General features: G+C 40.6%; 1 protein-coding gene across 2 annotated transcripts in view; it reads right to left on the bottom strand.

Moving 5' to 3' along the window:
- The window catches only part of ZNF827 (zinc finger protein 827), a 199,308-nt gene that overhangs the window by 20,921 nt on the left and 160,948 nt on the right, over positions 1-17,439 (bottom strand). For both annotated transcript variants that reach the window (XM_004378845.2, XM_012556243.1), the window contains exon 9: positions 3,431-3,568. In XM_004378845.2, coding sequence (XP_004378902.1) covers positions 3,431-3,568 — 138 coding nt within the window. The remainder of the gene's footprint in view (positions 1-3,430; positions 3,569-17,439) is intronic.

The raw sequence follows: 17,439 nt of genomic DNA, 5'->3' as shown, positions 1-17,439 counted from the left end.
GGGAAGCAAGCAGAGAGTTGGCGACCTCATACCATCAAGAAAGCAGTAGCGGGAGCAGAGCGCGTCCTCTGGACCGGGGTCCCTGCGCAAAGAAGTTCCTAGTCCAGGAGAACACCGAAGAGAAGAAGGCCAACAGAGAGAAAAAGCCTTCCCCTGGAGCTGACGCCTTGAACTTGGACTTTTAGCCTACTTTGACTGTGACGACATAAATTTCTCTTTGTTAAAACCATCCACATGTGGTACTTCTGTTAGAGCAGCAGTAGATGACTAAGATACCATTCTCAAAAATGAATTCCCAACACCTTGCAAGAGATCGCTTAACACTATCGAAAGAAAGAATGGTTTCAAGTCTCATTTTGAAAGAGGAAAAAGGTAACCGACGCCTTGGAATTTTAAGTATCTGTAAGTCTTTAGGGGGCAGTGGTGGTTCAGTGGTAGAACTCTCGCCTTCCATGTGGGAGACCCGGTTTGAGTCCTGGCCAGTGCACCTCATGTACAGTCACCACCCGTCTGTCAGTGGAGGCTTGCAGGTTGCTGTGATGCTCAACAGGTTTCAGTAGAGCTTCCAGACTAAGATGGACTAGGAAGAAAGGCCTGGTGATCTACTTTTGAACATCAGCCAATGAAAACCTTATGGATCTCAACAGAGTCACCATGAGCCAGGGCTGACTAGATGGCAGCTAACAACAATAACAACACAAGTCTTTAACCAGCAGGTCACTCCTGTCTTAATACTTCCAAAGACAAAAGAAAGGCCCAAGGCAACTACACCATCAGCTTTTCCCTGGACACCTACAGGCCCCTCTTCCTGATAAGGTGAACTCTACAGAGGTAAAAAGAATATCGTGTGTGTGTGTGTGCGTGTGTGCGTGCGTGTGTGTGTGTACGCGCGCGCGCGTGCACGTATCAGTTGTGGTGGTGGGGTCCTGAGCACATGAAGGGGGACTGAAACCTAGCATTCACAGCACTGGAATGTCAGAGAGGGCTCACCATTTTCCCTAAGCTCCAGGCCTAGGTCAGCCAAGAAAATTAAAAACTAATGAAATTAGAGGGGGTGGGTGGGAAATGACTCATGTGAAATAATTCAATTGAAAATTTTCATTTTAAATAAATAAACTAAAAAATTCCAATTAATTTCTTAATGGAAACCCTCTCGTAAAGCTGATGAATGTTGCAGGACCATTTCCAGAGTAGCATTCTGAATTCATTTGATTAATCAAGCGAATTAAAGTAAAAGGAGTAGGCTTTGCTTTCAATGCACAGATAAAGGATAGCTGTGGTAGAAGAAGAAAAAAACAATTTCATTTTCTATCCTTTTTTCTTACTTTGCATTGCTTGGGTTAAAGAAAGTACCTGTCTTGTCTACTTTACAGGGATATCATGAAGAACACATGAAAGTTTCTCTCTAAGAAAATATACGGCATCATTATTATTATAGGTGGTCCCCAGTGTCTGAAGTACCAGGGGTCTGCAGCTCCACGGGGCCAAGGGAGGGGCCCTTACAGTGCAGATAAAACATAGTAATTTATTTAGAATTTTTGCATTTGTATTAATAATTGAGGAGCCACTTGGTGGTGCAATCAGTTAAAGTGCTGGGCTAGCAACCAGAAGGCTGGAAGTTCAAATTACCCAGAGGTGTCTCGGAAGAAAGAACTGGTGATGTACTTCCTAAAAATCAGCCATTGAAAAGCCATATGGGGCAGTTCTACTCTGACACACACAGGGTCGACAGGAGTCAAAACTGACTCCACGGTAACTGGTGTTTGGTTTACTAATAATTGAGGTGGTTAAGTTTTGGTGTTATGCTTAGGTTCCTTCATAAAGTGAATTGTTGAGCTTTTCATCTTTTTCTATCATTTAGAAAGGTTTAAATAACATTTAAGTTACCTATTCTCAAAAGATCAGAAAGAATGCACCTGGGAAAGTTACTGAACTTAATGCCTTTATTAATAGTATTTCTTTCATCATATTCCCAATTTTCCCTTTGTGACATTTATTAAAAAAATTTTTTTTCCTCTTGGGTCAATTTTGGTAATTTTGTTTAGATTATCTAAATCAGATTTTTTTTTGCCATAGAGTTGTCCTTACTCTCCTATAATTCTTTAGAGGAGCCCTGGTGGCACAGTCATTAAGCACTTGGCTGCTAACTGATAAGTTAGTGGTTAGAACCCACCAGCTGCTCTATGGGAGAAAGATGTGGCAGTCTGCTTCCGTAAAGATTACAGCCTTGGAAACCCTATGGGGCAGTTCTACTCTGTCCTATAGGGTCGCTACGAGTCAGAATCGACTCAGTGGCAATGGGTTTGGTTTGGTTTTTTAGTTTATCAATGATTAGGTTCCCTTTCTTATTCCTAATCTGAACATTTTTGCTTCCTTTTCCTCTCTTAATCAGGCTTAAAGGGAGTAGTCTATTTTATAACCTTCCTTCTTTCTAGATTCCTTTGTTATTCTTTTACTAATTCCTTAAGATGAGTGCTAAGTTCCTTTATTTTAGTCTTTCTTATCTTCTAATTAAAACATCTGAGTGTATACATTTCCCTCTGACTAGAGCGGTAGATGTTTGCTCCACATTTACGCATGAAGTGGTCTCTTTTTCTTCCTTCCAGATGTTTGTAATTTGAGTTCTGATTTTCTTTTTCCCTTTGATCTTACTAGATCGTCAGTGTAAAACTTGGAATATTCGATTTGGATTATTTCCATCTTGCCTTATGTTTACTATCAATTTTCCCTACTTCTTTTCGTCTTCACATACTTCACACACAATGATTAAGTTACTATTTATTTCTCCTTTGTTGTTGCTATTAGTTACCCTCTAGTCAATTCTGACTCATGGCGACCCCATGTGTGCATAGTAGAACTGCTCCATAGGGTTTTCAAGGCTGTGACCTTCTGGAAGCAGATCACCAGGCCTGTCTCCCGAGACACCTCTGGGTGGTTTCGAGCTGCTAACTTTTCGGCCTAGCAGTCGAGTGTTTAACTGTCTGCACCACCCAGAGACTCTATTTCTCCTTTTTACCCCTTTTTAACTTGGCTGCCTTCCCTTCCCCAACACTCAGAACCAAACATATTTCTCTACTATCACAAATAAATAAAGATAGCAACGGTTTCTCTGCCAAGGTGCTCCCATACACGACAATAAGATAAACCCTTCAAGATGAGAGCAATAAATTGCTTAGAGTTCTGGGTATATCTTAATGTGTATCTTTTCTCATCTACCCTACTTGGGACTCAATGAGTCCTTTCAATACAAACAAAAAAGTCCTTCCAGGGAGTCATTTGTACATGCCAGGTAAAATGGCTTCAAGAGGTCAGGATAAAAATGTTTCTACCACTTCCTGTTATAATTCTCTTAGAGAAGCTCAGCCTCTTGGTACTAGATGAGTAGGTGATCCGGAGCAAGGAAGGCAGAGCAACTGAGGACCTCACTCACCTGTGTGCAGCGAGAGATGTCGGGACAACGTCTGCTGCCGGCCAAACACTTTCCCACACACATCACAGGGAAAAAGCTGGTCACTGAATTTCCAGGATGGCAATCCATTTCCTGCCTCTAGCACTATTTTTTCTGTTTCTGGGCCAAAAGAACAAAATATCATGAGGAATAAACAAAGCAACATGGACAAATTTCATTCAAGTCAAAATTCAGGACTTTAGCAGAGGCTGCTTTCTGAAGAATGTGGCTAGTAACTAGTACTGCAAATAAGTCCCAGTCACCTCTGGTCTTCATGCTCATTTCCTGTCTCTAAGAAGGCCATTCTTGAAAGTTTGTGGTGGCAAACTGATTCCAATTCTAGTCACATCTCCGTTTTTTTTCTCTCTTTCATCATTAAAGATTAGTTGACTCAGCCCTCTGCTAGGCTGATAGTATGGTTTAGCACTGTGCTAAATGGGGTGAATGGTTGAACTGCATGTTAAAGTTCCAGAAATGTAGACTCTTGCCACAAGACAACTGATGAAGAATGGTGAATCTCAGACTCTGATGTGAAGCTAAATGGTTCAAGTCATCAAAGGGAAATATGCTTTCACTACCCTTTGTGAAGAAAAGCTTTGCCCTATGTTTTGGGTCATGCAAAAAGCTTAATGAGGAACTTCTGTTAAGCAAACTCAGTGATGGCCACTGCATACTGCTCCACATAAAAGTCCCAAATGCGACATTGCACAGCTAGAATTTTCTCAAAGGTCTTACCATATTTGAGAAAACAGTGAATGCCACAAGTTAACTGTACATAATTCATTGCCATGAATGAAATAAATAGAAGTTAATGCATTCTCTTGTCAATTTATAAGATTTCTATTTTCTCATTATCATCAAAAGAGTACCTTTAATTTTCTCATGTGTATTTTTTCTCACTGAAGTGTAATGGGTTATACAAACATTCCTTCTACCATAGTGTAAGTACATAGGTGACAGAGAAAGTACAAACAAGAGAGAAAGGGACTATTTTGGATTGAATTTTGTCCCCCAAAAGCTATGTTGAAGTCCTAAACCCTGGTACTGTGAACGTGACCTTGTTTGAAAATAGGGTCTTTGAAGATGTTAATTTAACACAAGGTCATACTGGCGTAGGATGGGTCCTCATCCAATATGAGTGGTGTCCTTATAAAAGGGAAGAAGAGACACAGGCAAAGACAGAGGGAAGACGGAGGCAGAGATTGGAGTGATGATGTATCTACAAGCCAAGAATGCCAAAGATCGCCAGAAACTACCAGAAGCTAGGAAGATACAAGGAAGGATCTTCCCTTAGAGCCTTCAGTGAGAGCATGGCCCCCACTGGCACCTTGAGTTTGAACTTCCAGCTTCCAGAACTGTAAGACAATAAACAGCTATTGCTATAAGCCACCCACTTTGTAGTACTTTGTTACAGCAGCCCTAGGGATCTAATACAGGAACACTTCCACAAAGACACGTATCTGGGCCATTAATAAGACTTCAGGACACAATTTAAAGAACAAGACAAATAATTTACTGAGTCCTTTACTGCAGTAAATTATTGTGAATTTTCTTAAAGCGTAGTATATTATCAAACTGGATATCATGTGGGATAATTTAATGGTGGAAAGAACTTTTCATAAGATCCAAGCAGATGGAAATGCTCAGGCCACCAAGACATCCTCAGAAGGAAGAATTTTATTACACAATTTGGTTAAAACTGCATGATTAGGCTTCCACCTGTATATAAGAGAACCAACTGGATCAATTTTCATTTGAATAAAGATCTGCCAGGTAGTATAATCTAAGCACTGAAGAAATAAACAGCACGCACATTTAGGGGTGGAGATAACAGTAAAATTGCAATAATGTTTGCTTTGAGGTACCTGCCAGCAATCCCAACATTGATAAAGCACATTTATTGATTTATCTGTTTGTTAAAACATTGCTCTTTGGGTCTCAGGGTAAAGAGACTATCATCTTATTAAAGTAGGAATGTGTGACAAAAAACCTCTAAAGAGGAAGGGGTGGAGTTGTGGGGAGGGGACTCCGGAAAGGGCGGTACAGGCCAGTTGAATTTTTGAGGCTAAGAACAACTCTTAGATGACTGTCCTTGAGTCCAAGCAGTGGGCATTTCAGCCACGCAGAGCCAAAAGGGTATTTTAGTGGTTCCCTATAAGTGTGTCATCAAAACAGTGCTTCAAAGAAGAACGACAGTAATAATTATAAGAGGTCAAGAGGGTATAGGGTCTTCCAACAGATTCACAACAAGAATGGATTAATTGGGTCACATACCAAACAGCAGATGCAATTAAGAGTAAAGAAGGCTCTTAATAATTCAAGTATTACTCATGTACTCGAGAAGCTGAAGAATCATAAAAAGTCCAATTCCCTTCACTAGCCTTAGAAAACTATTTAAAACTACTAAGATTGCCCTGCAGTGGAAGTAGAAAGAACACCCAACAAGCTGTGTACACACGGGTCAGAGCCAACGACAAGGATGCCCGCTACAGGTCAGCCATATCCCTGCGCAGGTGGCCGCCCGAAACCTCGACCAGGGAGTGGCTCTTCTCACCTCTGTGTTTGCATTTACTACTGCCGTCCGTTTTCATTTTACACACAGGAACAGAGCAGCCACAGGCCATTCTGAGGCTTACCCCAGAAAATGCCCTCCAAATCACAGCTGGGTGAGGCTGGGGAGTAGAGGGGCAGTGGGAAGAGGAGTATTACTTTCAACAAAACTACCGAATAAAAGACCTGCTCCCTCTTTTCACGGAGCTGAAATGAAGCTCAGCAGATGCCATATTCTCATTCACCAATAACTTGCTCCTTCTGCACTTTCTGCCCATGGTGCCACCCAAATACTGTGTCAGAAACATCAGTTTTGTTTTGTTTTCTTTTTGCTTTTTGTTAATTCTTCCCTCTCTGTCTTTTAACGTATCCAGTCACCAAAAGCTATTGATCTTACCTCACATATCTTTCTGGAATTCCCCACCAATCTCACTGCCTTCATTGAGTCATTTCTCACCAGGATTGCTAAAAACACCTCTCAGCAGCCTCTCTGCTAGCAGCCTCTCTCCACCCCAGTATCCCTCCTCACGAGTACCAGAATGATCTTTCCGAGGCATAAATCCCATCATGTCGTTCCCTGTATTCCAATGGCTCCCCAAGGCTGAACTCCTTCACATGGCTTCTGAGCTCCTTCACAACCCGGCTCACACCACCTAGCCAACTTCACTTGCCACCACCCGAGGGCTATGCAGAGTGAGCTACTCTCTCTCTCTGGCACAAGCTATATTCCTTTTTAGGCTGTCAAAGCTTTTGAATCAACATTTCCTCCACCAGAAGCTCCTGCCCACACCAGCAATGATTTTGCATAGCAAGCTCAGACTCATTTTCAAGACCCATCTCAGATTTCATCTCCTTGTAAAACCTTCCCCACTTCCCCAGGGAAGATCAGTCATTTTTCCTTCTCTGCCCCAATGCACTTCATGAATACTTCTATTACCCCACTTTACCTAGTATATATTATTTGTTTACGTATCTATCTTTTTTTTATGAAGCACCCAGCATGCTCTAACATGCAGCAGTGCTTAATACATATGATCCTTGGTCTCCCTTCCCTGTTAGAATGTGAATCATTGGGAGGAAGGGGTACTGTATTATTTATTTGTTTATCCTCAGCACTAGCACAGTGCCTGGTACATAGTAGGTACTTAGTACTTATTTGCTGAATAAATGAATAACTGAATAAAAGCTACCAAGTGAGGCAAGGAATAAATATTATTCCATTTTAGGGTGGAAAAGACTGAGGCCTGGAAATAGCATTAGTTAAAGTCTATGGTCCATTAAAAGGAGTTCCTGGGTGGTGCAAATGGTTAAGCCCTCCCTCCACTACTAACAGAAAGGTTGCTGGTTCAAATCCACCCAGAGGTGCCCTGGAAGAAAAGCCTAGTGATCTGCTTCTGAAAGGCCACAGCCTTGAAAACCTGATAGGGTGCAGTTCGCCCCTGCAACACATGGCTTTGCCATGAGTTTCAATCTACTCCACTGCAATTGGTTTATGGCCTATTAGGAGTGAAAAATAAGACTACTTGCCTTCTGCATAGGTGTTTTAACCAAGCAAGAACTTTAATGATTTTATTGGTGGAGATGTCTGCAGCCCTGAGCCATACCCTCAATGGTTCTATAGCCTTACATTTTCCCAACAGCACCAAGCCACAGATGATTCTCTTCCAAGACACTTCCCAGACAGTGTCCTTCTGGCAGACACTGTTCATCGGTTAACCCAACAATTGTTTTCAACTTTCCTTCTCCCCTGTCCACTCCCACTACAGAGGCAGCTGGGATAGTCATGTGATGAATTTCTGGCCAATGAGAGGCTTTTGCTTTCCTGATAAGAGCAAAGACATGGATGGGTGTTGGCCCTCTTCCATCTTTTTACTACCATGATCACAGAGGAAATGCCTGGGAGGATGGCAGCCATTTTGTGAATACGAGGCATCAAGATGAAAGCCAACTTGCTAAGGATGGAGGAGGGAAAGATGGAAAGTCTGGGGTCCTTGATGGCATCTTTTGGTATCTGAATGAATGCCAGCAACCACTTACCTCTGGACTTCCCGTTTTGTGAAGAAAATACACCCGTTTGTTTCAGCCACTGTTAGCTGGGTTTTCTGTTACTTACAGCTAGAAACTTTCTTAACTGCTAGCCCCTCCTATTTATTACTCTTACTCTTGGTCTTAGGGTTTTGGATCTTTTGTTTTTTTGACAAGCTTTATTCTAAAACTCCAGCACCCTGCAAAGGATTCTCCATGTTCACTATCAGCCAGTTAAACACATTTTCATCTTAGTTATTATCTTCTGTTCTGCTTAAAAAATAACTTAAAAGCTTCTTTTAGATTATTAAAGAATTTGCTTTTTAAAACTTTTTGTTTGAACAATAACAGAAAAGTGCACACAATAGTAACTACTTATAAAACAGTTCCAAAGCCACAAAACCTGGTATTATTTTTTACTTTTTGCTCTTCTTCATCTTGATTCCCATATTATTTAGTATTTGTTTCCTTAATTTAAGTAGATACGAATTTATACTTAAGATTTTCTTCATTTCTTTTAGTGCAAATAAAAATGTGTTTAATGATGACCTGTTAAATGAGACTCTCTTTTTTTAATACAAACTCTCAGGATTTTGTCTTCTACAAAGTATTTCATTTCTCTTCATACTCTCATAGTCCAATCCCTAGAATATCCATAAATTCCAGGCTACTCAGTACTATGTGATCATATGCTTTTCTCTCGACTTTCCCACTTATGGTCTTTGCCTTGAATGTCATTTGGGGCTTTTCCTCTTCCTTAAACAGGTGCTTTAATTTTATTATTATTGTTATTTTTTAACAAAGTCAGTAGGTAAGTAGCAGCAGGTACTTGTATTCCTATAGTACAACCAAGAAAACAGGAACAGGGTGGAAGAAGAATTACCTAAGCTTGGCAGTCCCAATCCAAGGCTCTTAGCCCTTCTTGTTAATGGTAAATAGAGGATCCTCATTCGTAATGATGAGGCCTAAATGGCTCTGACTCAATATGACAAACAAACCATGCTGCTTATGGCCTAGTGATCCAAGGAGACAAGTCTCATTTCATACACAGGCCCTGGGAAGATGAAATCCATCAGTGTCTCTCCAAAATGTTTTCATGAAATAAACACATCAGGTACGATTTGGAAGGAAGCTCTATTGGACCTCACTTGACAGAACACTGGATCAAGGAGAGGCCTCAGATTATCTCTGAATCCAACTTGTTTTCAAGAGGATGAAACTGAGGCAAAAATTCCATGGCTTCTCCCACCCCGTGCACCCGAAAGCTTACACAGGGTTGAGTAAAAGAATCAAGATTTCCACAGTAACTAAGTCTCCATCCTGCCCCAAAATTTAGTTCAGGAAGGAACCTCAAGGACTATCTTGTTTAACGTTCTTTTCTCACATATAAGGAAACTGAACCCAAAGAACTGAAGTAATGACCCCACGTAACCTGCCTACTGAGTCTTACAGAGCAGAGACTAGACTCACAGTCTTATTCAAGCTCTCTCAGCCATATAAAATCAACGCCAAAATCCACAACAAACAAGGAAGCAGTTTTTCTTCTCTTCCTGTTCTCTGGCTCTGAGTTTAACGTTCTTGGTTATAAGTGGACATGTACAGATTTAGCAACAGTTCACAGACACTGCAGTTTTGATTCCATCCCTCTTTTTTGAAGGTGTCAGCCTAGAATATTTCTAGCAACAGAGAAGCCAGAAATTGCAGTACGTCAAAAATTAGAATAAAGGAGGAGAGAGAAGACAACCAAATGAGATAGTCCCAAAAGCAAATTCCCTCTGAAGTGAACCAGTTATTACGGAAGAACGTTCCCTTAGGCCTTTCATTGCCATCTGGGATCCATTTTGGGTAAATAACTCAAAAAGCAAGGGGGACAAAAGAAAGGACTTTAGTTTTGCTTCTTTTCAAATTTAACACCATTTAGCATCTGACTGGTGTATGGTTCAGCTTGGACTTGGTGTATTTTGCAGTGTGAGAATATGCCTGCATCTTCTGCCAAAACAATCCTCTCAAAGAACCATCTCTCAACCTGCCTTTGGCAAGAGAAATGCTGACAGAGAAGGCTTTACTTGGTTAAAGCTGTAAGCAAAAGAGTGGCCAAAATGTGACCACAATGTATAAAGAGCTGTCCAGATCTACTAAATCAGCATCGCCTGGTCAGTGAAGATGGGGCTCTTGGGCTGCTTGAGTTTTACATTATGACATACGGTATTTTGATCATTTCTTTCTTTCATCATCAAGCCTGGAAAGTTTCAAAGCATAACTCATCTGAGATTCTGAACTCCTCTGCTTTTGGAGTCTGTACTCCTGGATAGAGTAAAACCTATTAGGTCACTTCCAGCCCTTTCCAGGAAGGGCATGTGATTCTCTGGCTAGATCTTATCCCTACTGGCTCTAGACTTCGATTTCATGGGTTCTGCAGTTAGCTGCTTGTGAAGGTGAGGAGTCAGCTATGGTGTATGACTCTTTAGGGATTAATATATTTGCTTTAGGCCTCCCTAGATAGCACAAATGGTTGAGCACTTGACCACTAGCTGAAAGGTTAGCGGTTGGAACCCACCCATAAGTGCATTGGAAGACAAGTCTGCTTCCAAAAGGTCACAGCCTTGAAAACCCTATGAAGCAGTTCTACTTTGCATACGTAGGGTTGCCATGACTCAGAATCAACTTGCTGGGCTACTAACAACAACAATAATCTTTGCTCTAGTGCTTGCAGTTCTTGTATGCCCCCCGCCCCTTTTTTTTCCTTTTTGAGGATCATTTCAACTCAGCTTGACAACATCCACCTTTCAGTGTCTCCAGCTCAGAGGATCTATCTTGCAGCCAGTACTAGGGCTATCCTAAGACAGCAGACACACTGGAGATGGCTGGCACTGGTGACTTGTCCCACCATCCCATTTATCCCTAGGGACCCTGTACAAGATGCCAGAGATGCTGCTCATGGCAGGTCCTAACAGACTTATTAGGTTCCCTCTACCCACCTCTTTGAAGATCTTGGTGTAACCAAATAACGCTATAAGGACCATTTCCAAACACTCTCCCTAAGGATGAGATTTTCTGTTGGTCAAGATATGAAATTCACTAAACTGCTAAAATAGCAGATTTAATCATAGTTTTTTCTGATCTGTGCCCAATTTAAAACACTGGATGAAGATTTTTAGATATAAAAGAGTTTACAGCCTTGATCTTCTTTGGACTCATTTCCAAATGTAATTGTCAACAAACTTATTAGCAAACCATAGTTTTGCATTGCTGCCTTTGGTCAGGTTTGTGGGATTGAGTCTTAGTAAGCAGCTGCTTCTGAAGGACGGTCCCAGGAAAGCTGGACGACATTTGTGCCCAATGCTGGGCAAAAGTTGGCCTCAGTAAATACTTACTGATTGACTTGTAACCTGTTGAGCTGGAAACGTGTCCTTTGGAAACCCAAGTGTCTTCCATGTCTGATTCTTTCCGTAGGCCATTTTAAATAAACAGAAGAAAACTAGACCTTGATTCTTATGGCCAGGACCTGGTGCCTCTAATTCCAGTGCGGCTGATCAATCACACAGAACACAAGCATCTCGGGGAAGACTTCTCTGAGCATCCAATTTAGCATCCTAGACTCACTCCAGAATCTAGGCCAACTGGTCTCTGTCATCACTATAAAGCTTAACCATAAAAAAAAAAACTCTATGTATGAAAACTGGGATGTTGCTTCTACATTTTTCCTCTACTTGTATTTCCAAGATCAGTGGATCCTCAGTAAATGCTTATTGAATAAATGAGTGAGACAGTCAAATTACCAAGATCATAATTGTTGTACTAAATGGCAACCTAACATTGCACTGTAACATTGAAGAAAACTGATATTTGGGAGTCAGGCCTAAGGAACATTGGTTATTATCTTGCCAGTGTCATCTGTGACTGACCGCCTGTCTTCTCAAGGATGACTGTAGCAAACACCCTCAAATGTCCCAATGTTAAGGACATTTATAGATGTTTGCTGGAAACCCATCAGGCCTGGGAGTTGTGTCACACTTGTGGCTTTGTGGTCAACATGGCTGACTGATGACTCCATATATCCACCAGGGTGGCAATGGGCCCAGTGAAGACACGCACCTTCCTTCCCAACTTCCGCTGCCGTGAGGGGCTGGCCAGGAGACACAGTTCCGGCCAACGAGATATAGGGGGAAGTTCCAGGGGTGGGATTCTCTGACCCATTCAACTCCACCAAATAAATAACGACAGAGTCTTGTAAAAAGGCTTCTGTATTTTACTTGGCTCTTCTTCCTTGGGTGCCTGGAGGTAGACAGAGCAGCCCCCTTTCAACCATGAAGATGAAAGCCATGTGATAAGGGTGGTAGGTCCTTGATGTCTTCCTCAAGCAGTGACACCAGCGTTATTCTGCTTATTTCTAAATTCCTTATTATGTGAGAAAAACGAATGCCCACTTGGTTAAGGCACTGTAGTTAAGCTGAACAGAATTCTAACAGATAAAGACTTAAAGTGTAGAATTAGTTGCGCCCCATTTTGGCAGTTTATCTTCACTAGGAGAAACAGTTTCAGAGTTTGTTAAAAGTATACTAAGGAGACAATGTATAATTAAAATTAAAACTATAGCTTACCTTTATGGAGGGTTTCAGTACCATGGATTATACATATACTGTATTTAACTTTATAACAGCACTATGCAGCAGTGTTTACCATTCCCGTTTTACCAAAAAAGGAAAACCAGGCTCAGAGAGGATGACAATGAACTCAAGGTCACACAAGTAGCAAGTGACATCCTATCTCAAACCCACATCTATCTGTTTCCAAAGCCCATACTTTTAACCATTCATGACATTATACTGCCAGATAAAAGAAAACTTCAGGGTTCTAATTTATTTCACCAGAGACAAATCTTCCATCTGTTACAATCTCAATTTGTTCCACTTAAAATTTTCCTGTATTCACGAACCATAAAGAAGCATCTATGATCACATACATTCAAAGGGGCCTGATGGGGGCAAACCGCATGTTTCCTAGGGGGCTGGGATGGAGGGGTAAATGGGGGAACTTGAGACTCTGCCTCATCTCTGTCACCTGACTCCTTTCTGGCCTCTTCCTGGATCTTCACCTCTGGTATGTTGCTGCATATCGAAAATCTGAGCACCAATTATGTAAATTTTAATTATAAAACTTTTTTTAAGCTAGCTTTTACTTGCCCTAGAATAAAATCCTGTGATGATTGTTCTTTCAACCTTTCACAGTACAGAAAAATAACAAGCATTCCACTAAAGAACTACTCAAAGACTGTACTAGGTGACGGTGAATCTTTAAATGCAAAAGAATTTTCTTCTACAAATTAAAGTATAGGCACATACGAGAACATCTTGAGGAGAAACATTATCATTGTTTGGACAAATAGGATAATCACCTCTATTTTCTCTGGCTTATTGTTGAACTAGGTGCTTAATATATATTTTCTGAACTAGGTGCTTAATATATAGTTATCAAATAAATAAGGGAATGAATAAACTGAAAGAATATAGACCACCATCATTTAAGAAGTCAGCCTTTCTAAAATCCAAAAATATCGACATTCTAAAATACTAAAATTTGAATGTTTACTTATTCTTAAAATTATATGATGTGCTATGCATCACACCTCAAGAGTATTTTAACAATATTTAATATGCTCCTTTTCAAATTCAAGTCACAGTCAAGTCCAAATATTATTCAAGTAATAAGCCCCTAGGGATTCTGCAGTTCTCTTCACTAAGATTGGAATCCACTGGTATTCTCAATTATTCTTAGCCTCTTTCTTTACGGACAAGCCTTGATCATATCATCCATTCCTTTAAAGATTTCTAAATTTCTTTAAAGCCCTTATCAGCTCCCAGACACTGCAATATTCTTGTGTGACCACATCCAGTTTCAAATCTTCAGTCATCTTCTCTCTCTCTGCTCCTCACCTATTGAATTCTATATTAATACAAAATATGACTGCTCTGTTTTGCCTTTCCCCTGACCTTGGGTTTTAACACATTATACAATTGATGTTGGTTGGTGGCAGACTTAACATTTTTAAGGTAACACTGATCATAAATATTTTTCTTTGACCCAGAAATACTACCTACTGATTAAGCAGAGTTGCATGTTTTCTATGGTGGAGATTTGTTTCTTGGTTTATTTAATTTTTTTTCCCCGGGTGGTGTCATGTGCATAGGACTGGGAAATACCTCATTAGCTGGGAGAGGAGGGAAGGGGTTGTTAGTGTTTTCCTATGAAACACTAGCATTGGTTTTGTGTTACTATCAATAGTTAAATGCCACAGTTGACAAATATTTTACTTTTTGATAAATAGGCCATCTCTGTAACAATATCATTCTCAGTAATTTGAATATCCACATGCTTTCTTTAGGAGCTCCTGGGTGGCACAAAGGGTTAAGCACTTGACTATGAACCAAGAGGTTGGTGGTTTGAATCCACCTAGAGGCACCTTGGAAGAAAGGTCTGGCAACCTACTTCTGAAAGATCATAGCCATTGAAAATCCTATGGAGCACAGTTCTACTCTGACACATAGGGTCGCCGCGAGTCAGAATCAATTCGACAGCAATAGGTTTTTATGCGTTCTTTAAAGGGGAGGAAACAGTGGCTTTAGATGTAGCTGAAAGAGGAATAATACAAATAGCTAAGATTTCCTTAGCAATTATTTTGTTCCAGGCATTGTGCTAAAGTTGAGTCATTTCCATATACTGTTTCATTTAATCCTCACAACAACACATAAAGGTTGGCCCCATTATTATCTCCATCTTATAGATGAAAGAAACGAAACCTTAGGATGTTTAAAGGAATTTGCCTGATGTCACACAGTTGGTAAGGGGTAGAGCCCGGATTTAAACTAGGAAGAGTATGTACGCCATAACTTAGCTTATCCTGTACATAATTCCAGGTGTGTCCATGGGGCGTGTCACCCCCCCCTTTGCGAGGGACCTTTAATCTCTGCAGCCAGGCCAAAAAAAAAAAAAAAGAGTGAGAGCTGCTGGCCTTGATATCTTTATAGGCTGGTGACCTTGGTTATGGCATGGTACTAAGGGGGCCAAGGTCATGTGTTTAACCTTTCTCTTTCCTACGGGGCTAGTGCCACTGCATTTCATGGCTCAGATCAAAATACAACTTGACCTGCTGTCTTGAACACAGATGTCCCTGTTGAAGAACGGAATGAAGTTAGAGTATGAGAGGTCTGATATAAATTTAATCTTCCTCTAAACACACATCTTATTGACAAAGGGTCAGAAAAACTGAACTTGTATGGGAAAGTTGTGACATTACCAGTTCTCTCCCAATATAAATGAATGAAAAATCTAAGCCATTTCTGTTTAATCATTTCAGGACTGAAAGAGTAAGGAATGGATTTTTGAGCATATGATCCAGAAATATAAATATACAGCACCCTAGGGATGTTTTTAAGTGACAGATAATACTCCATGATGCAACTCCACAGTAGCTGAGCAAATGTGGACAAAATCTAAAAGGAAATGCATCTTCTTTCCATTTCACTTTCAAATGGAAAAGGAAATCAAATAAATTAAGTACAGAAAATGTCGTGAAATATTCTGGCTGCATCAAACTATAGATAATCAAGTAATAAATTTGGAAATATGGAGACTGTATTACTCCATGGAGCCCTGGTGGTACACTGGTGAAGAGCTATGGCTGCTAACCAAAAGGTCAGCAGTTTGAATCCACCAGGCACTGCTTGGAAACCCTATGGGGCAGTTCTATTCTGTGCTATAGGGTCGCTATGAGTCGGAATCGACTGGACAGCAATGGGTTTTTTTTTTTTTTTTTTGTATATTACTCCATAAGGAACCCTGGTGGTGCAGTGGTTAAGCACTTGGCTACTAACCAAAAGGTAAGCAGTTGGAACCCACCAGCTGCTCTGTGGGAGAAGGATGTGGCAGTCTGCTTCCATAAAGATTACAGCCTTGGAAACTCTATGCGGCAGTTCTACTCTGTCTTATAGACTCGCTATGAGTTGGAACCGACTCAACACCAATGGGTTTGGTTTTTGGTTTAATATTACTCCACAGTGGAAATGAAAAATATTCTAGCTATATGGCCAGCATTATTATAGATTGTATGCATGTATTTTTCTCTTGCATCTGACTTGGCCATCTTCAAAAGCATCTATTTCCATCCTCTCTCTTTATATCAATCTTAAATGTAACAGACAATAAATATTTGTTGATTGAATTAAAATTTCACTAATTATAAGCTAACGACAGAAAACATGCACTGATGCACGTACACGTAAATTATTGTAAGATTTGCGAATAGACAAGACTGAGAAGTCCTAGATTCTCCCTGTGTTGCACCACTTCCCACCCCATAAATGAAAGCTACTTCCTCTTTGTTGAGGAAGGATCAATATATTCTTTGAGGAGTTCACCACAGCATAATCTTTGCCTTACCTTCTGTGAACTAGGGAAAAGGCAGCATTATTGCACCTAATTTATAGAGAACTTCAGGTGTGCATGAGCTAATTGCTGGCCAAAGGTGATTAAGTGAAATCCAGACCGGGAGTGAAACAATCTTAGCTCAGTGGCCTCTTCACGTCATCCCCTGCCTTCCCTCATGCTGAAGTTCAGGTTCCTAATCACAATACATACCAAGGGCTTTGCATAACTAATCAGTCTCCCAACTGTCCACGGTACTACAGAACATGCCCTTTAGTGGAGAACAGATGTCACCATGAAAATCTTATTTTCTGCTACTTCTAGATTTTGGCATGTGAATATTTGTAACTTCAATGTTGCATGAACAAAGTTTTTTGCATTTAATATTAATACAGGAACTCACAAATACTCCTTCTCAAGTTGGAATGCTGCCAGATTCTGATTTCAACAGCGTATGGCTGCTTTTTCAGTGTATGAATTTTCCTCAAGGTTCTTTTGGTGTCTCCTGGGCTGAAAATGTGGTTACATTCTAAACTTACAGGAGATAATGTCAGCTAAAACTCTTAGAGGTATCTATATTTTTCATTTAAAAAGCACACACACCCCCAATACCTATAAAGGCCAACGCACAGAGCTATTTCAACTATGTTAAGGAAAGAGTAACATCTACAGCAGAACAGAGCACTGAATAACACCAAATCCCCAATACTAGTCTGTCAGGTAACCATGGAACATATGGGTAAAACGTGAGTTTTCAAAGGACCGGGCTTTCAAATGGACTGGCACATTTATTTCCTCTTCAAAAACCAAATCTGTTGCCATCAGAGTCGATTCAGACTCACAGCAACCCCATGTGTTACAGAGTAGAACTGAATTCCATAGGGTTTTCTTGGTCGTAATCTTTACCAAAGCAGATTGCCAGGCCTTTCTTCCATGGTGCCACTGGATGGGTTTGAACTGCCAACCTTTTGATTAGTGTCGAGTGCAAACAACTT

The sequence above is a fragment of the Trichechus manatus genome, unplaced genomic scaffold, assembly GCF_000243295.1.
Source record: "Trichechus manatus latirostris isolate Lorelei unplaced genomic scaffold, TriManLat1.0 scaffold00059, whole genome shotgun sequence".
Taxonomy (NCBI): Eukaryota; Metazoa; Chordata; class Mammalia; order Sirenia; family Trichechidae; genus Trichechus; species Trichechus manatus.
Note: the sequence above shows the minus strand (reverse complement) of the source record. Positions and strands in the feature narration are given on the sequence as shown.